Source organism: Anoplolepis gracilipes, chromosome 16 (assembly GCF_047496725.1).
Source record: "Anoplolepis gracilipes chromosome 16, ASM4749672v1, whole genome shotgun sequence".
In the NCBI taxonomy this organism is placed as follows: Eukaryota; Metazoa; Arthropoda; class Insecta; order Hymenoptera; family Formicidae; genus Anoplolepis; species Anoplolepis gracilipes.
The window spans coordinates 4179265-4207209 of NC_132985.1; the positions used below are offsets into that span (position 1 = coordinate 4179265).

Sequence of the window (27945 nt, forward strand, 5' to 3'; positions counted from 1 at the left end):
GAGTGAGATTTTAAGGAGGAATTCTACGGATCTTATCTTATTTATTCACAAATTTGACAGTATAAAATTAATAGATTTAATTAATTTGTAACTTAAAATAGAATTTATGCTATAGAATATATATAATTTAATATCAAAATCGTAAATATCTTATATCGAATTAATTTTTTTATATAACGGCACACAAAATAATTTATGAAAATAAAAATTTTAACTCTACAGGACAAATGTTTATTTTAACTTACAAATTAATTATTTAATAAAATGATATAAATTATTAATTATTGAACTGTATATATATATATATATATATATATATATATATATATATATATATATTAAAAAGCTAAAAGTGCTTTATGCAACGTCAAATTCCCGAAGAATATTAGATTTATCAACACATTTGACGTAGCTGATCCGTCCAGTTTCTCCTTAATTGTTATCATTTTTCGAAAGGGTTGCGACGGTTGAGCCGGTGATTCAAGAACTACCACGATTCTTGCTTGGAATCCCGGAAGCGGCGATTGCGCACGTCGATGGACGCGTCGCGACGCGCCGACGTGGTCGCTCGCACCCGTTTCCTCTCTCTCTCTCTCGCTCGCTCGCTCGATTAGCACGTGGCATCAAAGAGAAGGATATACATCGGGGTGGTCGGTCTTTTCCCGGCCAAACGGCGACGACCCTCGGTCCCGTTGTCGTTCGTTCGCGCGCGCGGATTCAAGAGTTCGCTCTCCGCGAGTGACACCGTCATCGCCGTCAGCGAATATCCATGGAATTTTGCCGCGCGATCGAGTAATCTCTTCGAGGCTGAATGTAATCTTCGAGGCGGGATCTACGCCGGCTAGATTCCAAGTGAAGAGATCTGCACCGATCTCTTCTAGATTCTTAATCCTCGGCAGGTTGAATATGAAGATCAGTTGCTTTTGAATTTATCTCCGAGCGATTCTGAGATGGATACGTCCTTGGGTAAGCTCCAAATATCTCTCTATGTTATTGAAAATCCTGATCCTTCTTAAATTCTTTTAACTCATTGTTATAATTTATTAATATTATTATAATGTAATTATTATTAATAATAAATTCATTAATGTTAATATAATTCATTCGTATTAATTTTTATATTAACTTTACGGGAAGGGAAAATTAAGTGTGCGAAATTACGCGATGTAACATTGTAACTTTCATTTTCCAATTGCGTAACACATTGTTTATTTTGAAAGTATAATTCACTTTTGCGATAAATTGATGGGAACACCGTACGTCAAACATGCCACATAAGCTTTGATAATAAATAGAATAAACGATTTATACGACGGCCTTGAAAACAGAAAATTCTTAGCTAATCTACATCCCCGTTTTAACTCTCGATAGTTTACCTCGTAAAAGTCTAATGTGTAGTAACGCAAAATATATATTAATACATTTTGCGCGCGAAAGAACCGCTTCCACACGCACTCGTCTCGGGGACGTATTTTTAGCGGAAGCCTACGGCGTCACACGGATTTATACACGTACACGTTAACGTGAACAATAAAATTCTACCGCAAAATTATTGGATTGATCTCACACCTGTTCGCAATAAAAACTATATTATGCAACTTAACAGTCTCGACTCGACGAAGCGTGTCTCGCGCGCGACATTTGCCATTTTCATCGATAAAAAAATTCATCGCGAGATAAATTTCCGTTTTTTTTTTCTTTTTTTTTTTTTTTTTTTTTTTTTGCGGAAATAAAAGCCCCCTCGACGTATTCAGGTTATTCGGCATGACGTGATGATTAATTCTCGAATAACCGTTCGACGGAAGTCCTCGAGTGATCGGCGGTGGATCTCCCTTCCTCTCTTCCCCTCCCTCTCATACGTATCCGCAACCGCGAGAATAGAAACGAGTTTACGGAGGCAGGCAGACAAAATCGATATACATCGCGTTAATAATGAAGCGGCAAGGTCTATAACCTTCCGTGAGCGAATCGACCTTTCGCGGGGTGATATGAAGACACACTCGCGTTCCTTCTGTCGCTCTCTCTCTCTTTTTACGCGTGGAATTTCCAGATTTTTGCCCGCGGTACCGCCTTTGCGGCTTCTTTTTTACGTTTCGCGGAATTCCGACAGGCCTGCGTGCGAGTATTCTAATCCTCGTGAACTCCGTGTGACAGTTCTCATCCGACTTTGGTGAGAAATGTCACGGATGGAGGCGACTGTATTGGCGTATGTAATATCGGAACCTATCGTAACATATTACAACCCCATATCGAGAGGGTTAACTATTATTACGCAACGTACATGGAAGGATTAATATCGTGCGTGCGCTGCACGATTTATTGCGATATAATTAAACGGTCTCTCCATACCGTTCGGTTGATCTGTCGATACTTTTGTATACCCAGCCAATGTTGTTACACATTATGTAATTTATCGATGCAACAAGCAATCCGTATTATATCAGCGTTTTTCATTAACTTGCATATTCGTTCGCGCGCTAATATGGATCGTTTTCATCGCGTAAATTCACGTGTTATTCAGAATCGCATATTTGCCACTTAATTTACTAGCAATGATACGAGATTTGCAAATCAATTTGTTTTGTTATACATTTTTTCAAACATTTTTCATCAAGCGACATTATATACATTACTATGTACTTGTGTGAAATTATTACATATGAAAATACGCCAAATATGAAAATATGAATTTATATAAATAAAATATATAAATTTAAATCAGAAAATTCCACTTTATTTCTTTTTAAATATGATTTTTTTCTTTAACCCGTTAAAATTTTAAATTTATCATTGTTTACATCTGTCGTATTAATTAGTCTGAGATTTTATTATTAGTCTTCCTTTGATGTATTGTTAATGTGAAACATAATACAGGAAACTCACGTTTCGAGGAGGACGCGGAGGAGGGAAAAGAGAGAAATGTGTTTATTCCGCCGTTTATTCTCAATTCCAACCAAGGTCTGTTGAGATTTCGACCCATTAAATCGCCGTGCTTGATTAGCGATGCTTCATTAAGCAATCCTTACGTAACATTTACATTTATCCGACTGGAAGAAAATATACTATATCTGGATATACAAAACGTCATGCATTTTTTTTTTTAGTAAATGTAAATGGTCTCGAAATCTCAGCGTGGGGTAGAACGCGCAACACAATTAAGAACAATCAAACACAAACTATTATACGAAACTCTGCAATTATAATGCAACTGCAATTAAGCTCGACTAAAAACCTAAACGTTACACTTATAGAATATTAAATATTTTGCACGCGCATGCTCTGCTATTATTACAAGATATTAGGTCGAATAATTAAATTTCGAGAGTAACAAACTTGTTACGAACAAATTTCCTATGTTCCCATATCATTCATATCAGTGCTGAAGTATATATTCACGTGCGATCTACAGCTGCGTGTGACTTTTAGACTAGAAAGGATTTAATTAGCTTGAAAAGAGCGATATACCACAAGGGCTTGCAGCGTTCTCTCGCTTAAGTTAAATTCAACGCGATGCAATTGAAATAGAGGGAAAGAGAGGTTTTATCGCGGGCGACGATTCCATACTTGGCCGACATGTAGGTTCACTTGGCTAGACTCTCAGGCACCTTAACTTGATAAAGGGGAAACGACGCTCTGTCTCTGCCAAAACCAGAAAAATCTATCCGGAGGAACGTTTCTACTTTTGTACGTACGACACTTCGACTGGTTGCAATAACGGAGTTGTTAGTTTAGAAAAAAAAAAAAAAAACGCGGGGATTGTTTCTATCCAAAATGGATAGATAAATTTCAATTTGTATGGAAAAATGTGATTCCCTGCATCTTCCTTTGCTTTTTCCCGTGATATTTCATATTTTGAACAGGTCTGTCCGTGTATAAACACCGGGAGTATGTTCCTCGAGGACATGTTCCTGCAATATCTATTTGTTGTTGGAATATACACGTTAAAGTGCATTCCTTCGCTCTTGGATTGCATCTTGATTATATTTCGAGGGAATAGCGTGAATTATTCTTTGTCACTCGTTACAAAGAAAAAGCACATAGTCCTATAATGTTTCTTTCTTTCTTGAAAATACATATGCGCACGAGCGTGCTTAATTCTTTCTTTCTTTTTTTCGTATTAAAAAAAAAAAAAAAAAAAAAAGGAAACATTGCTCTCAACGACGATTACATCTTGAATTGCGCTACTCTCGCATTACGCTGGCAAGAGTTGTTAGCAAATCCTTGTCATATTGACTTTCCGCTTGGAATACCTCAGCCGATGATATAAATTCTTCCCTTTGAATCGTCTCGCAATCGCTAGCGAAATGGAAATACCGCGAACGAAACTTTACATTAAATTTATCTCGCTAAATGCCCTTAAGTATAGCTTTACAGCGTTTATATTCTAGAGACTATAGGATATACCGTTGGCCACATGAGTCCCGCAAAATTAGATAATTTTAAAATAAGCGTTATACAAATATCTATCTCTCCACGTCTGCTTCTCGTATCCCTTCAATCTTACAGTTAATATATTTCAACGACCACAGCTGTGTTCCTGTAAATAAAACTCTAAACTTTTAATGTGTATAAATTTATTTTTCTCTTCTTGCTGCTCCATCAAATTAGTAGTATTCTACAGAGAAATTGTGCAGATGTATATATCGAGTCTCCAAGATGTTGAACGGTAATAAATTACGACGATAATTTCGTTGGCAGATGCAGAGAGAATCGCTAATTCAATATTAAATAAATGGATTAAACGCCCTTTAATACAATTCTCTCTTCTCTTATTTCCCTAAGACACGAAATAAATAATACGGATATAATAATATAATAATATAATAATTGTACTACTATTCGAGATTAACAAACAGATAAGATTTTATCCGCCGCGATATATAACGTACTTAAAAATAATTGAAAATTAATAGCGCAGAAAGAGATTGCGTGTCAAGGTGTCGTGTCGGGCTTGTGCTGTGTGTGTCCTGGGCCAAGGTCTCTATATTTTTTCCTCAATGATCGACGTTTTCGAAGCAGTTTCCTCTGTGTATTTCACATAGAGCACATGTGAGAGAGTTTGTTCCACAAACAACTCTCGCGAGCGAGCGAGCGAGCGGCCCGACAAATAACACGCCGACTCACGTCACTCCGGCTGGATCCCCCGTACTTTAAACCGCGTTACGTCGAATTTATCCACGCGAGATTTCATTTCGCGAGCTACAAACCGCAAAGATCCTATTCGCGAGATGCGCATGCCGTGACAAACTTTTAGTTGCAATACGTTGCGAAACGATCCCGTTTCAGAGCAAATTTCCTTACGGATGGCACATATTTCCATCATACTTAACATACTAAGTCTTCATTGCAAATTACTTTAGAATCAAGCATTCGCTTCTTCTCATGCGTTAATTACTTGAATAGCATGCTTCGTATATATACCTAAAAAATAGTGAATAATATTAAATATTTATGAATGCACGTGCGCGTGATATTTAGATAATTTCCAATTGGCATGAAACAGTTACAGAACATCCCACAAAGATGCTATAAATATGACATTGGGGATATATAAAGTGTACATTAATGAAATATTTCATAGATATTTCTTTCGAAATGTATATTCACAACCTGTTCGCTGAATGTTCCATGTATACTCTCAAAGAGATGTTTTATTAATTAATGATTTTTCACAGAATATTAATCATGATATGTTTAAAGAACGTCCATGTAGGACTGCATCTGTAACATATCAATGAAATATATTTGCGACTTGTTATATACTTGTGAATACAATATTTTGTTTATTTTCTGTGAATATGTTTCTTTTCAAGCTACAATTGTTCCATGAGTAGTCTCATCAATGTAATAATAATTAAATAATGTATATATATATATATATATATATATATATATATATACATTTCATACTTTTATACGTCCAAATACAACAGTGATAACATAAAATTAACAATATCTTGAAATATTGAATATACTTTTTAGGGAATCTTTTATCAATTTTTATGTTCACAGAATACAACACCTGTAACATTCCTGGAACAAGACAATAAATATTCCCAGCATATTCCAATAAAATATTCTAGAAATATTTCACGTTGTGCCAACCAGAGCAGTTTCAGAAATGTTTTTTGGAACATTAATGGGGAACATCTGAACATTTCATTTGGGATATTTCTGGAATATATCTGACATATTCCGATGCAAATTGGATTATTATTACGTTTATTATACACTTGACGTTTGCGAAATATTATATTTGTATTGAATAGATCCCGAGAAAATCTCGGGCTGCTGTTATCGCTCGATCGAGTCGATATGCGTGTCGCGAAGAAATCGCGGCGATACGTCGATGTGCACCTTGGGAGAAGCGTGCCAAGGTCACCGTGGTCGACGGAGAACACTTTCCGGAGCCGTGTCGTCTGGTCGCTCCACCGGAACCAGCTTCGATCCTCTCGATTAGATTGTTTCCTTAACGCAGAATTTCTTTCGCCTTCACCCGGGTAGATCCGCGAGTAGATCCGCAAGATAAGCGAGATAAAGACGGGTCAAAAGGAGCACGGTGTATCCTTCTTTATGGCAGACTTGACGAAACTAGGACACTGTAGAATCGATATGTCAGTCGTCTCGTTCAGTTTCAATTCGGTATCGTCCCGATCAATACTGACGGTTAGGTCGTGCAAATCGAAGCTTATATCGTCATTTAAGTGACAGAACGAAGAGGAAAGGGACAAGGAATACGCGGGTTCTCTAAAATTTCAGACTCTTTGTTTCGCCGGGAAATCTATACTTGAGTTTGCTTAAATGAATCGGCAGATTCTGTGATGGGAGAAAAATCAATAACAGGAACCTTCGACAAGATTTTAACTTTGTCCAAGCAAAAATACTTTGCGTGGCGAAATTAAGAAGTAGAGTTACAAATGAATTTGAGGAGTGGCTTTTAATTAAATTTTCCCTAAGATATCAGCCATGGTTTTCGTTCGTCTATTTCAATACGCTTTGTATGCTCAGTGGATTGGCCGGTCAAAGTTAAATTGCCACTATTATTAAGTCTATATAAAGATCGCTAGACCGTTATCAGAAGCTAGGAAAAGTCAAAGCATCCTCCATTGTTTATTTCACTTAAAGCGAAAATATTTCTCGGACGGAAACAGACTAATATCTTTATGTGAATCTTGACGAGCTCATTTAATTTGTTCGATTATACCCGCGAAGCGTGACCGCGCCATCAAGATCCTCTTAAGTACTTTCCCTCCTTTCATTTTTACGTACGCGTCTTACGCGAGAGAAATAATACTAACTTAACTTACAATTAGTTTAATGCCTCGGGACAAGCACAATTATCGCGAGATGGACGAGCGGAAACTGAGAATATCGATTCTTAAAAGGAAGTCCTTCGAACGCAGGCTATGTACGATCCACGTGGCCGACGTCTGTGTAAACGTATGAGAGGACGTCCTCGCCTCTCCAAGAGATAGAAAATGAATATATACGGAGCATTATACGTGCGGTAGCTACTTTGTGTAACCACCGATATTCCTCTTTGACCTCTTACGTTATCAGGCACGAATACTACGTTTACCGTGAAACGAAATATACATTATCGATCGGTGTGTAATATCCGCTGGCAACGCGAATACATTAGAATGTTCGTATATTGACACGAGCAAACTTTTATTATTCAACAAAACATTTAATATTCTTGCAAGGATTGCCGGCGCGATTTAATGCATGGTTGCTTCCTAATTCACTTGGAAAAGGGGACCAGTGATTATTTCAAAAATAATCCCAGAGGATCATGAGAATGATTACGATCGCGAAACACGATGGAAAAGCAATCGCGTGAATTTGGCAAATAAAAATCGTAAATAGAAAATAACTTTTCACGAAGACGTCGCGATCGCCAAAACAAATATTATAATCTTTACTTTTCTCTCAAGAAAATCCTCTTTCGCCGAGCGATCAATTACGAGAAAATGTTTCGTGGGATGTTAAAAATATTGAAAAGAAAATAGCAAAAATATGAACGCGTTGAAAAATTTTCGTGTATCGTTAATCTCGTTCAAACCTGAGCTTGTCGATGATACGATGACACTCGATAGTTCAGAGAGAGAGAGAGAGAGAGAGAGAGAGACGCTATGCGTTATTTTCTCAATATCCTTCGGTATCTCGTTCATCTCACAATTGTCTCATTCCTATTCCTCTCGTTCGAATAATATAGGATTCGCCCACGTTATCGGTTAGAAGTGTATCACGTGTCATTGCATAATATTATATAAACCAGGGTTATAGGACTAGACGGCGAGTTGGCACGAAGCCATTTCACGTCAAGAATGCGATAAAAACCTGTGCCTCGTGAATGTGCGGAATCATTTTTTCTTTTCAACCCTCTCTTTTTTTTTTCATTTTGTTTGGATTCGTCAAGAAAATCCTTCGAGGAATCTGTTTTGACTTTTACTATCACGTTACACATCATGGCAAATAATGATATTTATTCACCTATGAAATACAAATACATTTGTGCGTAAATTATTCCAAATTCACATCAAATGTCCTTTTTATGACCCGTTTTTTGTCATATTCTTTCATCACTATAAGTTGTTATTGATTTTCCCTTAATGAAAATGTCGAGGCATCAATTTAGAGTTATAAATGAAAGTATGACTTCTCGCAAATCAACTTTGAAATGTCAAACTACATTTTTCAGATAATTCCAAATAAACTTTATTATACTTTGATCAAATTATAACTTTGAGATTTAATAAAAATAATAATAATAAACAATAATAATTAATTAATAATAATTAAAACATTGCTATAAAAATTGCAATAAATAATAAAGACTAAGGAAAAGTTGACCACAAGTTTGACGAAATCTGTCGTTAAACAGATATTTGATGATTTTGGAGTATCCTACATATTTCTTTCTTTCTCTCTCTCTCTCTCTCTCCATTTCTCTTTTTTAAAACGCAGACTATTCTAAAGATACGTTAATTAAATAGAAACACGTGTGAGACACGTTCTAAAACCATTCCACACTCCAAGCCCGAAAACACTTTGAGCAGATAACATTTTGCAGTAACGAGTAATTCGATCGAGTCCGAAACTACCGACATGAATCAGACATCGTAACTTTACGCGGCGTATAACCGTCTTCCTTTTCTGGTTCATGTTAGCGAATCGCACCGTTTGCATGATACCTCGCTGCGAACGTTCTATCGACGCACGTCGAACTTGTTAAAATAGACAGATGAGCGAAGAGAAAACGGGAGAAACCTCTCTCTTCTCCTTCCTAGAGGAAAAACGTTAGCAGACACTTCTCTCCCTCTTTCTCGCCGCCTCTATCACAGCCTCGTTAAGAAACAATCGATCCGTCATTCTCAGATCGATCCAACCGATAAAAAGAATAGCACGGAGCGAGAGAACGAGAGAGGGAAACCGGAGGGGTGCGGAATGACCATGTAATTTTGCTAAAGTTACTTTTGCCACCGTTGCGATCTCTGTTCGATTTTCTCATTATCGTAACCGAGGAAGAGAATCGCATTGTTCGTCTCCGTTGAGAATCGAACGAAAATTGAACGGCGAATTAAAATATAATATAATGTATGTAAGTTGGCGTTAAATTCCATCGCGCAATGTGTTGTCAAAATATTAATAATTATTACTTACGCTAAATATGACAATTATGCGCTCGCGCTGATGATGCAGCCATTGTGTCATAAAGATATGTTTTTTTTTTTTTTTTTTTTCTTTCACGAAGAAATCAGAGAGAAGTTTCTTTCTCAATCATCTTACGAACAGAGAGAAGCGATTAATTAACGCCAGAGACCACATGTAAAATACAGAGTCAATAAATCTACGACAGTCGACTAAGACATGTTAATGCGTTGATTGGGAGAAATCGATTATCGGCAACCTTGTCTCACGCACAAGGAGACGATCTCAATAATACCCTGTTGTTTTTCATTCAATACATCAGTCGGTTTTGCAATAACGACAAAATTTAACGAATCAATTTCCTACCGGAAGCATGTCACATGGTAGTTTGTTAAGAAATATCATCAAAGTTAAGATTGCGATCAATTAGGTTGCTCGAAAATTTGGCACAAAGAGCGGCAAAGTGTGCGCATCGACATTAATATTCTTTAGAGTTTAAGTTGTCGGTGAGATGGCGAGAAGTATGAAGTTTTGGCGATGTTCGTCGAAAACAGCGAGTAATTCAGGATTCGCAAAAACGGTGAAGAACCGAGTTGTATATCGTGTTTGTCGGGCCACGTCGAACTGCGACCTTCGTTCTTAATAGTAACGCCGAGAAAAGGAAAGAACCAAAGGAGAATAGATTATTATTCTTTCCGCGATTTAAAAACTATTATTTCCCTCGAATGGAACTTTCCGGGCTCGTAAGATCATTTTTAATGGGACGAAAGTTATCTGAACGATATTTCTCTATTTGCGCGACCTTTGAATTTATGACATATCGTTATGACGTATCGATATCTCGTTGGGTTGGTTACTGAAAGGAGAACTTGGAAATGTCATCATTTTCGCATAATGACACGTCAATCGAGCTTTCCATAACAAAGCGGAAAATATTGCGTGTCGTAAAGTGCGAGTGACAATTTTCTTATAATTAAGAATTATCGCACATGATAAATTTTCCCTCAGTAATGTTGGCGTTTACGATATTTCAAACTAAAATTAATGATCTCTCCAAATCGGGTATCGCAGCTGGTGAAGATACGCGAGTAAATCTTTTGGAAATTTCGACAAATTTAAGGATCGTTCATAATCCTTTCCTATAATTTATCATCCCGAGAAGATGGTAAAGAGAAGTTACGATAATACTCGTCGCGGTGCAATTCTTAAAATCTCCGGTATATAGTTTAAGCTCGCAGAGATCTCGCGTTGAAATTTATAATCTGGCTTACGTACAAGTTTTAACGAGGTATTACACGTAATTTGATCCGTAAGACTCCATAATGCGGGCTGATGCTGACAAGCCGCGAGTGGCGACTCCGATCCGAGATCTTACCTCTTTATCTCTTATCAAACTTTGAATTTGCATAATTTCAAAAAAAAATTAATACCGCGCTGTGGTAAAGCGAATAGCCGGGGGAATATAAATATTCCGGAGAGGTATAACAGTTCGCTCGCATCGCGATCTTTTATTCAAATCAATTACGTTTCTTTTTATCTGGACACGTGCGTTGAAAAACAGGCGCGCACGCGAAGCTGACGCGCGTTGATTAGGTCAATTTGCCGAGGGGATACTGATGTTTTTCAGCAATCTTCGTTGACCCTCTTCTGTTTTGCCTGTCACAAACGTCAATTTTTACTTAGGACTTATCATCTCCCTCTCGTACATTCGGCCAAATTCCAGGATGATCTAAATATACGTCATTCTTCGAAAGTGAAGGGAAGCCCTTCGTTCCCGCGTCCCTATTTCTATTTACGGACAATTTCTGTTGAGCCCTTCTTGAATTCAAATCTCTTCCATCTTTCATGGTCCATAAGCAATCACGCTGTTCTACGCAAATCGGGTAAATTTGTCTGCCTCGCTTGACCGATTAAAAATTTTTCCTACTATTTCTTTCGTTTCCCGCCTTCCCTTTGCGCGCGCGAAACTAAGTTATCCCGAAGGACCGATCGATCGCAGCACCCACAGCTTTCCACTGAGAGTTTTTCTCAAGGTTACGACAAATGCGTGACCTTTCAAGGACGAGCGCATGCTTCGCGGGGACGAAAGTTTCATAGTTATTTCAAACGTGAATGTCGGGTAACCACAATCAGAAAAGTTCATCAGGTAGAAGATTGAAATTACAATTTCTTTAAAAAAAAAAAAGGAAAAAAAATCTCGCTGCAACATTCAAAGCTTTAATTCCACTATAATTTACTTTCGATCGTTTCGACTCAAGACTTTTTCATTTTTTTCCTTCGGTTTTTTCTATCTCGTTTTACCACGCGATTCCTTCGAATATATTGCTTCTGTATAAATAATGATAAGCGGCCAATGATCGACCGATGTGTAACTGTATTTGTACGGAGATTTATTTGTATTGCACGCTTCCTTGAATAATTCTATAGACCTTTGGAAGGTCAATTGTCGATCGAGCGCGTCCAAGGACTCGTTTCATTATTTACACCTCAGACACCTGTGGGACAGGACCGGCAGGAGCCTCTCTGATTAGGGTAAAGAGATAGCCATACACAAGCAGCTAACGATATTAATTAAAATCCATTAACAAAGCCAGCTGACGCTAACTGACGTGCGATATACTATAATGTCGCTCTCGGCCGAGATATATAACGAAACCAGAGAAGACGGTGATCCTGTTCTCCAATTTATCCCGTAGAAGAAAGAGAGATTAGTCCCGAGTAGTGAGCTCATCAGTAGTGTTTGCATTCTTTCTTTCTCTTTGTTTTTTAACGCGTTTTTCTTTCACGATAATCTAAAATTGGAAAGTACGGTTTAGTACGTGATAGGTCGTATTAACGATTGCGAAAAAGACTACCGTACCGTACCGTAAAATATTTATTTTACGAGTTTCTCGTTGTCGTCCGGCCATTTCCTAAGGATGTCCACTACCTCTGGGAGCGATAAAGGCATAAATAAGGAGCCCACTCTGTTGAAATAATTATCGTGTGGGAGGGAAACGAGGGAGTTTCTGATCTCTCCAGTAAATCCCCCTCGGTTACTCTAACGCTCGAGACTAATGCAGCGGTATTTATATTCAAATCTTTTAATATAAACACTAGATTGACACAGCTTCCATGTCGCGATGTTGATAAAAAATAATATTGCACGCTCGAATTTTACTTACGATATTTTTTTAATTGATTTTCGTGGGGAAAAATAACACTGCTGACTACTTGAATTTATTGGATACCTTTCTTTATTTCCATCCTTTCATCCACTCTTCCTCCTCGCAAATGTTACGAAGTGAAACAAAGTATGACAAACGTTCTACTTCAGTGAGATACTAATTTGTCACAAAAGTCAGAAGACGTAGATCGATAAACAACAAACAGTGAACGCCTATTCGCAGTAGGATAATACACGGTAGTCATGAAGGAATATATCTTACTCTTTATTTTCATTACACAATTGCTCTCGGTGTCCGCCTTATAATCTTTGACTCTCTTCTCGGGATTTACTTGTATTGTCACGTCTCAAGTGTTTACACAAGTCCATGATGCAAAGAGCAATATTCACGCGCACACTGATAGTTAAACGTTTATTATTACAATTAATTACATTATCGATATTTGAAACGACGTTTTCATGCGTCAATACTACTTTCTCGTCCGATGTATGATAAAAAAAGTTGTTATGCGCGACAAAAGTTGTTTATGAGAGTGTAAAGAGGATCAACGTTTCTTCGCAAGTCATGCCAATATAGCGTCGAGAGTAAATTGCACGATACCTCGTCGACGAACGTAGAAAGATATGACCACTCTGGTCAAAATTAAATATGAAGCAGCGGTTGCTTCTTCGAAAGAAAATCAAATTTAATTCAAAAGAAAAATATTACACACTGCTCACTGTACCTTATATACGGAAAAATATAATAAATCATATAAATTATATTATAAAATAAATTAATAAATTAATAACTATAAATTATATTATATAAAATTATATGATTAATTATGTAAATTTTACATTCTCGCATAACTCGAGTAAGAATCGAATAAGAATACTGAAATAATGCATGATACATTTTATACAAAACAGAGCTTTGACAAATGCAATCTCTTTCTTCTCGAACGCATTCGATTGTGAACAATAATTGACGTATCTCGCATTGAAGATGGAACGATTTACCGCGCTTTGAGATAAACCGCCCGCATGATTGGCGAAACGTGCTCCTTCTACCTGTAATAAGTTTGGAAGAAAACTTATCGTGGGACGTGACAAATTATTTATCGTAGTACGTTATCGTCCACATTGCTGTGGAACCAGCAACGTGTACGAAGTTTTCATCGCTAAAACGGTTAATTTTATCTCCGCCTCGAAATTTTCGCTCGCGCAGCAAAAACGAACGAGAGATACGCAGATTTCCGCGCACGTGGCATATTTAACAGTGAAATTTTTCGCATCTGCGATTTGTCGTTTCTATTTTTTGCGAGAGATACTTTAGTTGATTTACCGAAATTATGCTTAATCAGCATAACGAGCTTGTAAATTAGGAAGGAAGAAAGGAAAATGTTTCGCGTGTAAGCAATTTCTATCATGTTTGACGTTATGTATGTCCCTTGATTGACTAATTTATAGCGATAACACGAAAAATATGATATGACGTGATATTTTTGCGAAGAAAAACACACTTTATCTTTGTATCAATTTTTCTATTTAAAAACAAAGAGTTGTTTGTGCTTTATATCATGAATAATGATTAAAGCGATAAAAATGAATTACCTTTATCATGAATATTCATCAAAATATCTTGATGTCAAATATATAAATAACCAGTCAAATCACAATTATTTAAAAAAGAAAAACAAGAGAAACAAAAAAGACAAAAGAATAATTCTAATAACCAAAACTTTGCCGCTGCTTGGACACGCGAGTGTAAACTTGAATGTAAACTTATTTGTTAATAGGATTTCTCTAGAACGTAACTTGTGTCAAAATACCAGCTCGGCCGCTTTCAACATTTTATCGAAACTTTCGCTCGCGGCAGAAGTTTCCTTTCTCGCTAATAGAGTGCAATGCAATTTCTACGATGTACCATACTGTCCAGGAACTGCATCAGGTTCAATTTAATTTCCCAATAAATAAAACATAAATCAAACATAAATAAAAATTATGTCATCACAGAGAGTTTGGAGAGAGAGCAATATTTTCTTTTCCTTTTTCCGTTATTTCACACAAAAAAAAAAAAAAAAAAAAAAATCAAAGAATTATAAATGGATATAACGTCTCGTATCTTTTTCATTAAAATGAAGAACCCATGCATCGAATCGTCCATGGTGTAATAAGACAAGGTGTAACATAATGACGGCAGCAAAATGGAATTAGCCAATCAAAAGTCGGTTCCAAATGCACCCGTGAAATTCAAATATATAACGAGATATTCAATCAGCATCGCGGAAAAGAAGCTTCAACATTTCGATATATTCAAGAGTTCGAGGTTTCACGGATTTTTTTAGAAAGGGAAACATATGTGCGCAGCCATATTATTTTTCAGCATTTGGGACCAATTCTTGATTGGTCGAAGAGCAACCATTACTTTGAACGACTGCGCATCCTCGGGAATGTTACAGCTTATCTTTTTACACCATGGAATCGTCGACTTTGAGGGATTCCGGATGCGCGAGTGCTTTCGAGTTATCGATCGTCCGCGGGATCCTTTCAGAGCACCTTAAGGCCGACGTGCGAGGTTTTTCCGTGCAACAAGTAACTTAAGCAATCCTCTTCTCCGAAGAGGAGGATCTACGATTCGGATCCTCGCAATAAATAGTCTCTCAAGGCTACCTCCATGTCTCGTCCGCGCGCAACAAGTTACTCAAAGCTATCGCTATATGTATATATAATATATATATATATATATATATATATATATATATATATATATAATATAGTTTACTTTTCCACTCGGCAAACCTATTCAGCACACAAGAGCAATCAGGTTTTTGGATAGCTTAGGTTTAGGGAAAGTTTCGCTCTTATATATACGTCATCGAACGGAAAATCAATTCCGGCTTTTGAAAAATTGCCAGCTAATCGCTCGACATGCAAATGGAAGTAAAAATGCTGTTATCATCATCGCTGCATAAATGCTACAAGACGGAGTTAATTTATCACGAAACGACAGATCGGGATTAATGGCGAATCCGACAGGGAGCACGAATCTCGCGTGCGCATGAATTATGGGATTCTCGTACAAAATTCGCGGTCAGTGGAACACGAAAAAAAAAAAAAAAGAAAAGAATAGGAGGAAGGTCGCGCGTGAATAATGTTGATGCACGTGTACCGGTGGCTCGCGTGATAGCATTATAGTGGTACAGGTGTTTTCACGAGGTAGATTGAGCAAAGAAGAATAAAAAGGGTCGAGGAATAACGGAAGGGAATCGATATCAAACGTCCTTCAATATGTCCGCGTCTATTGTGTAGAAAAAGCTTTAAAATAATATTTTTAATCTTACATTCACATGCGTTTTTTATTGAAACGTGATCACCTTTTGCGATAGCCATTCCTCAAAATGACCGCTAATGTATACTATCGCAAATTCGATTTCGTAAAGTACCGCCTCTCGTTTGTATATATATATGATATCAAGAAAAAAAGCGAGCGATTCATTTTACATAATGGTCACAGAGAGATGGGGGAGAACGTATTATTGACGCATGTACTGGTTAATAATAAAATTGTGAAAAACTAGCAGGATCGCTAAATAATACATGACAGAGATTCATTAATCCGTTGCGTACAAGCCACGCATTCGATTGCTTCGTGCACCCATTAATCATAAACGAGAAAAAAATTTCCGCATCTTTTTCTTCACCTCTCGAAGTTCAATTGATGATCTAATTATAACCTTCGACCACGTGTAATGGTATACCGTATTTAATGATATATGTTACAAATATGCGAATCTATTAATATATATTAATTAAAGAATAATAAAGAAAATTAAGACGTAAATTATATAATTTAAATTACAAAATTTTAAAATGCGTGACTTAATAAATTGCGTAGCATAAAATTTATGCGTTTCATGTCGAGAGTTGTTTTTAGAAATGATGTTTGGATTTTAAGATTATTATCTCTAAAGTCAAATAATACTGATAGCGCGGAGAAAAAGGAGCTTACGGATAAAGAATCGAATAGGTCTTTCTATAAGATTTGCAATTCCAACTTGGTAATTTATCAGAAAATCAATGTAGGACTCTCTAAAGGTGGAAGTCCTATAATCTCGTCTCTTGATTCCGTGTAATCTATTAAAAAGTCGTGTCTGACGAGAAAAATGCTTCTCTTCGATAAAATTATCAAAACGATATCTGTGACTTATTGAAACGTCTGCTCTGATTTACTAAGGGCTCATCAGTATTCTTATACAATTAGTTTCGAGAATTTATATTAGCAGTATCTTAAAGTATATATAATAACACGTAAACATTTATCGATAGAGATAATTAATTTTGGATAAATTTTTGTAAATACCTAATGTAACACGTTTGCAATTACGCTTATGAGAATACGCGAAGGAATTCCAAATGAGAAATTCCTCGTCCATATTTGCGGGCTTAATATGTGTTGTATATGAAGGGACGGTTTATGAAGATGAGATTTTATCGGAATTTAGGATTTTAACGAGATTAGCAACACATTCCATTAGGCCGTAATCAATGAATTATTCAGCATCGATTTCAAAACGAATTAGATTATATATTAGTTTGAAAAGGTGAAAACGTTAATTAGCTTTAACATGGAAACGATACTACGTGAAAAGTTTATTGATTAACTCATAAATGAAAAATTAATTATTTGGAAATCGTTTAGAAAGGTCTAACAATAAGGCTTACGCACAAGGCTTGGATATTTTTAATATGTATATGTCACGAGATATTTTTTTAGTTCGAATCCACCTTCAATTGTCAGTCTGGCAACTATTAATAGTTGGACACTAAAATTCAACGACGGCGAACGAGGTCGCCTTTTTCCTTCGTCGCGGCTAGACAGTTGGCCAACGATCGCAGCAGCCGCATCTCGCAAGTCGGTATCGACGTAGTCGACTGCTGCCAGGAGATACGCTAATGGTCGATAATGGAACTGCCGCGGCACGACCGAAATCGAATTATGCCACCCGGTAGTTGCTTGTGATCCGCAAAACAATGTGTCGCGAAAAGTATTCTGGCGTCGCGGTAATGTGGATCGATAAAAGAGAAAAAAAAGTCTTCTGTTGTTTGCTCAAAAATGAAATAAAATTACGTGGATGATTCTAACTTTTATATATAATTCCTATTTCCGAATTAATACTATTTATACAACGGAATTTACATTTTCTCCACTTTATCTACGCAAACTCTTTGTAATTTTCTTACGAAATACTTAAGATTCAAACAATGTTTGTGTCCCACTACTACAGAAGTCTTATTTATTTATTTAATTATTATTGTGCGCTATCACGAATAAAGGGAAGCTTTAAATTTTCGGTCATAACATACATAAAAATCACGACATTATCTTCGCGCACATTTAGATATTTACGGTCTCCATTTATTTCTTCCAGAGATTGTAATCACCCCATACCGTCATTAATTAACATCCTAGGATATGTGACCTTTTGCCTGTCCACCTAGTGCCCTTGATTATCTAATCCAACTCGTGTCACACACGTCGATATTTATATATGCTATTACAATGTTAATGCTAATGACAAGTGAAAGCTGAAGCGTACCGTTGAAGATAATATCGTTTACATTAAACGGCCGTTGTAAAGATGAAATTTGCTTCGTAACTATTTATATGCAAGTTATGTTTTCAAGGAAACTGTGTATAATAAAATGATCAATAATAATGGTTTTTATATAAGGCAAATATGTATTTAAAAATGATTTAAATAAAATTATTTACGCATTGAGCCACAAGAGCATTATTTTAATTAAAAATATATATGTGTTTAAAATTTTTCAGTCGTTATGACAACGCAGACAAGGATCCGGAGACCAAACAAAGTTGACAGATTCACTTGAATAGGTGCCGACTTTCCTCTCTTCTCCAGGAAGAAACATCCGAAAAAATAAAACACGCGGGAAAAGAAGGAATGGGCCCTTGGGCCTTCGGCGTACCTCTCATCCTCGTGTCAACTCTGGGTCTTCTCCTGAATGGCTACGTTCTTCTTGTCGTTCTTGGTCTTGGTAAACAGGTGAACAGTAACGAGCAAATATCTATAATGTTCGCGCGCGAAATTTCTCTATCTTTTCTTTCTATTTTTTTATTTAACGTCGCAATCGTCAAATCGTGCCCTTTGCAGCGTTCATTCTCCGAATCGGGTTAATTTTTGTAACGCAATCTCGTAACTAATATCGCGAAAGTTTACCGCAAACGTGCGATTTTAATGATTTTTGCGATCGCTTGTGTCAAAAACGAAAATAAATTCCAGAGAGATACGTGTTGCGGAAAACGCTCTCTCGAGCGTAAATTAACGTGAGTTTTACCAGTATTCCGGTCAAAGAGTTTTCACGATATTAAAGGATACGTGTGATATTAAAGCGTACGTGAGAGAATTGCGATGGCGAGGAAGAGGGAGAACGGAAACCGGGGAGGAAAAAAAAAAAAATATAATTTTTCGAAAATACTTCTATCAAGTTTCTGACAGACAATAATAGTATCGTTGAACAATTTTAACGCGAATAATAAAGCTGGGACGAAATTTCGAATTTCATAGCCAACGATGCGAACGCAGTCAGTTGCGAAAATTTATTTTAATTACTTAAAAAAAAGAAAAATTTCGAGAGCCTCGCCACAATGAAGGAAGAAAAAGATCCCGATAACGCGATAGAGAGAGAGAGAGAGAGAGAGAAAGAGAGTCGAGACGATCGGCAAATGGACGAATCGCGCCGCAATGTCCGCAGACGCAGCAACAGCAGACGGCGAACACTTTATTGCTGATCCATTTGGGCGCCGTGGAAACGGCCGTGTGCTTGATATTGCTGATATTCACGACCGGTTCGTGGCCAGTCGCCGGCACGTGGTGCGTTTTCCACGGATTCCTTTTGGCCTTGCTACATCCGGTCGCTCTTTGGACCGTAACCGGGCTCAATTGTGACAGGTGAGTCCCTTTCGACATATATTACCTTCCTCTCTCATCTTTATAGTATTAATATTTAATATTCGGATACGGGGATATATTCCATGCAAATTGGAAACTTGGGGATGAATGAAGGCTGCTGTATCAGTTCCTCCCACGTGATTCGTTGCTCGCGGAAGCGAGGGAAATCGATGCGTCGGGGTTTGAAAAGGGATATGTGTAACGGCTGTTAATTACATTGTTCTCGCGTCGATCATGCGTGAAACCGCGTTTTACGCGACGCGCGTTTAAAGCACGTGCTTTACGCGGAGATTCGAGTATCCCTTGTATATACGAGATTTCGAATCATCGCATTTTCGATCGGATTATTTCCGCAGTAATTCGATAAAATTATTCTCGTACTTAACTGCCTGTTGCTCGAAAAATTTTATTTTTATATCGTCCGAAGCAGGTGTGATATATAAGCTTCAACGAAATTTTACGCCGGATAAAGGGAAAAATGTCGCATTGTTGCTCGAGTAAATCGAGGACGAAAGAGGCGGAAACTTTCGATGAAAATCGAGTTCAATCTCGATATGCGAGCGACACGTGAACGAGGTCTCGCCTCGCGGTGGCTACCGACGCAAAAGGCAACGAGATTTCCGATGTAGGATGTCAATAATGATTCCCACAGACTCAAACAATATCGCCGCGACTGTCAGATAAGACAAGACATTTGTTCGATATAGTCTGCGTGTAACCCAGAAATCACGACACCCGTCATTCCGTTTCTACACTTGTTGCTTATCTTCTCGCTACGTTCCCGCATTAATAACTGAGGCATGCATTTCGCTGAATATGGCAAATTTGGATTGCGTCGATTAAATTCTCATCCTATGCTTTACATACATATTAAATTATACATATTATACAAATATAGCGGACCCTTATATAACGCAGGAGATTATATACATATATTCCTCCGTTGTGTGCTATTTATTATAGATTGTATAAAATTCAAAAATAAATATATTAATTATTTTACAAAAAATAATATAAAATTTGCAATTTGTCTATCGCGTTATAAAAACTCACGTAATATAAAAATATCGCGCAGTACGAGTTTTACTACACTCAAAAAAATATTTTGTTAATGTAGACAGATTTCTAGATGTCTCGATTCAAATTTATCGCTACTTTTTGTATCTGTTAGAATATTGTTTGTCACGTATAGAATTTATAGCAGCAATATTCTAGCAATGCCTCTAGAAAATTTAGATCCCATTGCCAAATATTAATCACAAATATAATTGTCCTTGACAATTATAAGCCTTAAAGATAGGCATGGCAGAAAAATTTTCTATCTAAATTACATTAATAGTATAGATATAAATTCTGTCTCATTTAAATTGATTAAGTGCAAAACATTTGCAGTATCACAGTATTTGCTAATTTATCTGTTTCAGTTAATTTTTCTACACCTAGACAATTTTCGTTAAAGTTGCAAAATCATTTTTTTGAGTGTACAATAAATTATTATATATAATTTACTATATAAATATATTATATGTATAACAAATTATTTTGCGAGCGATTCACAAACACTTAAAAAATCTTTTGCTAAAACCTTGCATTTCTTTCTTCACGCGAATTCCCGCGACAAATGTATCGTCTCGCGCGACTCTTTAAAGAGAAATGCAGAAAATTCCTCTACGAATATAGAAAATTCTTTCCTTCTTTCTTTCTCGGGAAAGGGCACTGCCGGGCCCGACCAACCGTGGCTCGATCGACCACGGAATATTTTATTCAACAGTTTAACAGATTTAAACCACCGGTGTGTATGGCTTCGGGTTTCCTCATCGCGCATACACACATATATATATCGTTGCATTTTCATCAACCCTCCAAGAAAGAGCGTTGGTCGTCTAAAGATGACGTCATTCTCTCTCTCTCTCTCTCTCTCTCTCTCTCTCTCTCTCTCTCGCTCATTATATCCGAGGTGTGTGTTTTAATCCCGTAAAGTAATAAAGGGCAGCAGCAGGAGGGTGGGAAGGGGTAGGGAGGAATCGTTAGAATTAGACGCTCGACCGAGTGTGAAAACGGAAGCTCGCGCGGTATCCAATTACGTTCTTACGGAGACTCCCATTATGCCATTATGCCATGCCACGCAATTACTCTATACCATGCAGGTATTACGCGATCGCTGCACCACTGCATTACGCCGCTTTGGTCTCGCCGCGTCGCGTGGCCGTCGGACTGGCTGCTTCTTGGACGGGTGCTCTGCTTTTGTGCTTGCCGCCGTTCTCCGGTCTGGTGCCGCCTTATAGGTTCGTATACCATACATACACACATATATATCTATATATATATATGTGTGTCACACCATTAACCACTACCACCATTACCACTGCTATCGCATTCCGTGACATTGCTTCTATGGTATTGCCGCGCGATTGCTGCATTTTCTCGCATAATGAACGAGATTCGATTTACTTTGTGTTCTCCGTTTCTCGACTCGCGTAAGTTGTTTTGCATTTTGCATAAAGGCGTGCTGCGAGAGAATTTCCGTGCCAGCGCTCTCGGAGAGTATGAAAGAATTCAATCTCATTCAAGATTTCGTCGGTGCTGGAGAGTTGGTTGAATTAATTAAAATGTATTGCACGGAAACAATGCTGAATAAACGAGCGATTTCGGTTTTACTTTACTTTTAACGCACGCGTACAAGTATATACGGTTCAAAAAGAAAAAAAGAAAAAAAGAAAAGAAAGGAAAGGAAAATTACTGTACTGTAATTTTGCATCGATTTCGCGCATATACACGGTTCCTCTCTCTCTCTCTCTCTCTCTCTCTCTCTCTCAAATATGTCCTGTGTATCGATCTTAGGTATAGCCCAGGCTTGGGTTGCTGCGCCCCGGATTTTGGCAACGGCACGTGGGGATCCGCCGCGGCGCTCTACGGCGCCGTTTATGTCATTCTGGGCCTGGTGCTGCCGGCCGTCCTCGTGACAGTTTGCAATTTACGCGTGCTGGGTATAGCCAGGTACCATCGGCATCGTATCGCCAGCGCGATCTACGAGGTTACCCTGAGCGCCCAGGTGACCATTACCCATCAACGAAATCCGTTTTTTGTGCCAACCGTCACCGCACCCTCCGCCGGGGGACCGCCGCGTTTTCACAGCGCGGCTAGCACGGTTCGTACAGACGAATTTTCTTTTTTCTTTCCTAAGATTTTAAGAAGGTTGCGACATGTATTTTTAACTGCATATAACGCCAACGTATTTAACAAAAAAAAAAAAAAAAAAAAAAAAAAACGATTTTCCTCATTATCTCTCTATAACACCGCGCCGCGCCGCGCCGGTACGAAAGATCGATTTTTCTTCAAACTTCATCCGGCCAATTTAGCCCTTGTCAATTTGTTTGTCATTCGATTTAAGTTAATCAGGCTAATCAACAGTGCTGTGTAGTTAAAGCCTAATCTATAAATTCATTTTCCCGAGTTAGCAAGTTGAATCGATAGACAACACGCTGGGAGGCATTGGCGAAATACATACTAAAACTTCCTCGCTTTGCGAAACACTCGACGACATCTCGCGATTACGAGCCGCCCGGTTTAACGTCTATTTTAGAAACTATAACCCCAGGACCTTTCGAATACAAGTCTCGATATTGGCGAATATCGCGTTTACCGCAAGGATAAATAATTACGCGCCTCGCGATCGAAAGCGGCTGTCAATCTGGCCTCATCGAATGATAACGTTTCAGGTGATGCAACTGGTTGGCTCTCTGTACCTGCTCTACTTTCCTTACTGCGGATTTATCCTCTGGGAAGCTTGCAATGCCGGTAATCAACACCGTCTGCACGCATACTCTAAACTCGCGTCTCTTCTTCTCGCGTGCTCGCCGCCCATCAACGGCCTTCTCTACGGCTTAAAATCGCAGACTCTGCGACGTTCCGTGCAAAATTATTGGCGGAAGAAGGCAACCAAGTCGGAGCTGCAACAGGTAATCCGAGCGCAAGAACAGCGAAATGAACTGAACGCCGAACGACTCAAAGGACAACTAGTTTTCCCAAGTTTATGAATATATTCCATCGAGTTAGATACATAAAATGACATTGCAGGAGATACAGGCAAGAACGCCGAGCGTCGCGGGATCTAGACGGCCATCCGGCAGCGGAAACGCTTCCTTCTTCCCGTTCCCGCCCTTACAACGTAGGCTGAGCGAAGCGTTATTGGTCCTCGGCTCGTGCAGAACCGGCAGTAACTTCGAAAGCAATAATATCGGATTTCAACGCGGCAGGTTGCAGCCCGCCGTCTCGTGCAATACCCTCAGAGTGCCAACCACCGAATCAGGTACGCAAATTTACGCGATTTACACTGCTGATATTATTTTAACGTACTCTCTCTCTCTTTACATATATATTCGTGCTTTCGGTAATATTCATAAGCCGAGAACCCGTAAATTAAGATCTTGTATCTTAAGGTAAAGTGTCTCTCTATAAGTCTCTCTCTATAAAGATTTATAGTGAAATAAATGAAACTTTTGAAAGATTTCTCTTGATCGTTGATGGGTAAACTTTTCGACACTGATATGAGCGTCATCCTTTCATCATGGCGTGTTAAGAGGAGCCGAGAAAATTGGTGAGGGCAAGCGCGAGTGCCGTCACTCTGATGGGTTCCCACTATCGGAGCGACTTCATCGGAGGTGACTTGGGGGCGGCATGTTCCATAGCTATATGCGAGACCCCGAGGAAGAGTCCGAGGATCCTCATAACGCGCGCTTACAGCGAAGAGAGCCAAGACGGGAGCAGCCCGCTTCTGAGAAAATCCCTCAATTCCAATAATAACCCACCGTCGTGCGAAAGTACGTCATACATTAATATTTGTGATGTCGTACATTTACCTCGATCGCATTTTCAATCTCGAAATAATATCGCGGCTCGAATGGTTGGAAAAAAATTCATCGCAAAAGTCATTATTAATTTATCTTTTACGCGACCCCCATGTTATATGGATGTTATAGATGGATATATCGTGCATACAGACTGAGTCACATAAAAAATTATTATCCCCAAAAAATTCAAAACTATGAATTTTTTTAAAAATATTTTAGATAAAATTATTTTTTTTTTTTTTTTTTTTTTTTTTATCTCTCGAAAGGGATAACGTCCGACGATCAATATAATCAACTTTTATCAGAAAATATCTTTTTATAAAACACATAGGTTTTACTGTGATCGATAACTTTTAGTGACTCACTCTATATTTATTTTTCCTTAAAATTCTGCCGTCACATAATATAATCTTCTCCATCAGCAAAAATGAATGAGATAAGTTTTTAATAACATTGGTGAACATCAATATGAGTGACAATATAACTTTCGTACGTTTCGTGACAACGTAAGTTTCGTCGTACGGGGATTATGTAAATGAGTATAGATTGTTGAAATAACCGAGATAGATCAGTGTATTTGTCCGTATTCGAGAGGAGAATTCTCATTTGTATCGCGCGTGCATAGAACGCCGATGGCGGGATTGCAGCACCGGTAGCGAGAGCAGCACGGGAAGCAGCGACGCGAGCGTCTGGACCACCAACGTCACCCCCAAGTCCGTCAAGGGTAACGCGAAGGACTCAACGGACGGCTGGTCGTCGCGACGATATGTACGCGGTAAGAATTTCGAGGAAGGCCCCTTATCAACCATCAGGCCGAACAACAATAGCGAGAGCAGCGATACCACAGATACGACCACGGCCACGACAACCACCACCACGCTGCTCAAGTCTCTCACTGTAGTAAGTATCATTACTAAAATAGATCCGCAATAATAATAAAATTGCCTATCAAAACTGTCAATGGTCGCCTGAAATTAGATTAATTTGACGATGCAGGAAAATGACGAGCAGAACGAAAAGAAAAAGGAAAAGGTAAACGGTAACATTAAGAAGAGAGAATTCAGCGAAAGTGACAGCAGTTGGAGCAGCGTCGAAGAGATCGAGACTAAGGCGATAACCGAGAGAAACGACGAGGATGACATCAGTCTCGAAAGATCGAGGGAGGAATTGCAGATGGAACTCCCGCGGCGAAAGTCAAGGAGCGACAACCGCGAGGTCGCCCAAGTTTCCGAGGACCGAGGCGAGGAAGCTGCGCAGCTGAGGCCCCTCTTGACTCCCTCCTCTTAAGATTATACCCTTAAGTCTAAATGTATTTTCCTTTCGGGTAATCCGTTCGTGTCTCAGACAAAATGAGATTCTACCGCGTGTACTTAAACGACATCACTATACAAAATGAATTTGTAATAGGAGAGAGAGAGAAAGAGAGAGAGAGAGAGAGAGAGAGAGAGAGAGAGAGAGAGCATCCAATCATGACGCACTTATTTTGTGAATTTGCAAAAATAAAGAGTTAACCGGTCAATTGCGACACAGCTATTTTAATAACTTGTATTTATCGATAGACAAAAGCGAAGAGAGGAGATATTTGAGGAATAACTCGTCCAAGCGTACATTTTGTACCACAAAATAAGGTGATCTCGATCATTTCTTATTACGTTCTGATGAGAAATGTAGACAGTTTTTGAAATAAACGAGAGGATTCGGCGCAGCCTTTACACTCGACATTAATATATATATCGACATATCCTGAAATTATATTTTTGTACTTTCACTCTGCAACATTACGTAACGCAACGACGACGTGAAACCATCCTTTACAACAACAAAGAGAACGAAATTGATACTACTGGCAAACCTGATTGGAAAATTCGCTCGCTCCCTTGACGTGCGAAAAGAGAAAAGAATTAATTATATACCGATCGTTTCTGATGAAAGTTTTGTGTCAACGACGAATTCATCCATGAAACTTCCGGTCCAATTTATCTTTAATTTGCCAAAATAAGAGTCAAGAGAAACTTGTACAGGAGAGAAGAAATAATTACGGACGCGCAAGTCAGACACCCGAGAAAGTTCTTTTTGACAGAAAACAGTAACAAAGATCGAATCAAAGGTGCGAGCTCCGAAGGAGAATGTTCAACGTTCGTATTAAATTCGTATTAAATATCGGACGCGAAGTCAACTTCTACGTAGAAATAAATCTCACTTTTGTAAATGTCAAATTTCGCTCGGTATATATAGTTACAATCGCATTGACGTGAATTCCATTTTTGTGGTCCTTTTACGAGTTTCTGACATCTACGAGAGATGTATAAATGATATTAGTAATTTAGATAAGTCAATAATTAGTCGATAGTGTTAATAGTAGCCGTTGGAATTGACACTCCAAAAATTGCGTAGGGCATATATGTGCGTGCAAAAAATCTATGTAAAATATTTTGACGTTCTTTGAACTTTTAACGGTGTTATTTACGATACGGCAAGAATGTGTTTTGTTTCGATTTGTTAAGAGCGCGCGAGAGTCGATCCGTATTTACGTATTTTGTTTACAATTAAGATGACCTATAAATAGACTATATTACTAGTCATTCCTATTGTATACACGATAAGTCCTCGTGCAAAAATAAATTGAAACTGTAAAATAAGACTTTTTCATAAGAGCTTTCTTATTCGAGAAAATTGATTTAAAAAATTGACAAATTATTATCATATTTACGTTTTTTAAAACACTTTTCCTTGAATCATTAATAATCTCGAACTTCGAACAGCGGCTATTAAGATGTGTATAAAAAGATATATTATCGCTGTTGAAAAAGATAAGTTTATTTTCATCTTCTATATACAAACAACTATTTTCAATAATATTTATTTTGAAGTTTTATTAAATGAAATATTATATTATTATATAATGTATTATAATTATATCAATTTTAAATTTCTCTTAAAAATTAATTTCTTCGAAAACAAAGCTTCGCACGAAAAATTATATTTTACATTTTTAATTAATTTTTCTGTTATATATTTCTTAATCGATCTTGTATATTTATACATATGATTACAAGTATATTACATATATGATTCCACCGTTTGATAATATATTTAGATAAATAATATTAATGTATTATTTATTACATTGATAGCTCTATAATGAAGAATTAATGATGCAAGTCGAGTTATTAACGACTTGTTTGATTATTGACTACTTACAATTAGTACGTAATACGGATCTCTGTGTAATTTATATGATAATATTGTTGAATATATACATCGTTATAGCCGAGCACTTATTGTACGAACGAAACTTGATAGTTTCCAACCTATGTCA

At 37.8% G+C, this 27945-nt stretch overlaps 2 protein-coding genes across 5 annotated transcripts in view; one reads left to right on the forward strand and one right to left on the reverse strand.

The window, feature by feature from the left end:
• The window catches only part of LOC140674843 (phytanoyl-CoA dioxygenase, peroxisomal-like), a 35365-nt gene that overhangs the window by 3413 nt on the left and 4007 nt on the right, over positions 1-27945 (reverse strand). The window lies entirely within an intron of this gene.
• On the forward strand, positions 637-27462 carry LOC140674840 (uncharacterized). 4 transcript variants are annotated; one of them, XM_072908694.1, is made up of 10 exons: positions 637-966; positions 18639-18870; positions 19580-19776; positions 21924-22061; positions 22618-22924; positions 23496-23735; positions 23854-24085; positions 24357-24596; positions 25252-25526; positions 25605-27462. In XM_072908694.1, exons 2-10 carry the CDS (start codon positions 18769-18771, stop codon positions 25911-25913), a joined length of 2040 nt encoding a protein of 679 aa, XP_072764795.1. In that variant the 5' UTR covers positions 637-966; positions 18639-18768; the 3' UTR covers positions 25914-27462. The 4 variants fall into 4 exon arrangements, with proteins under 4 accessions (XP_072764795.1, XP_072764796.1, XP_072764797.1 ...); XM_072908695.1 differs by having other exon boundaries at positions 25623-27462; XM_072908696.1 differs by lacking the exon at positions 24357-24596.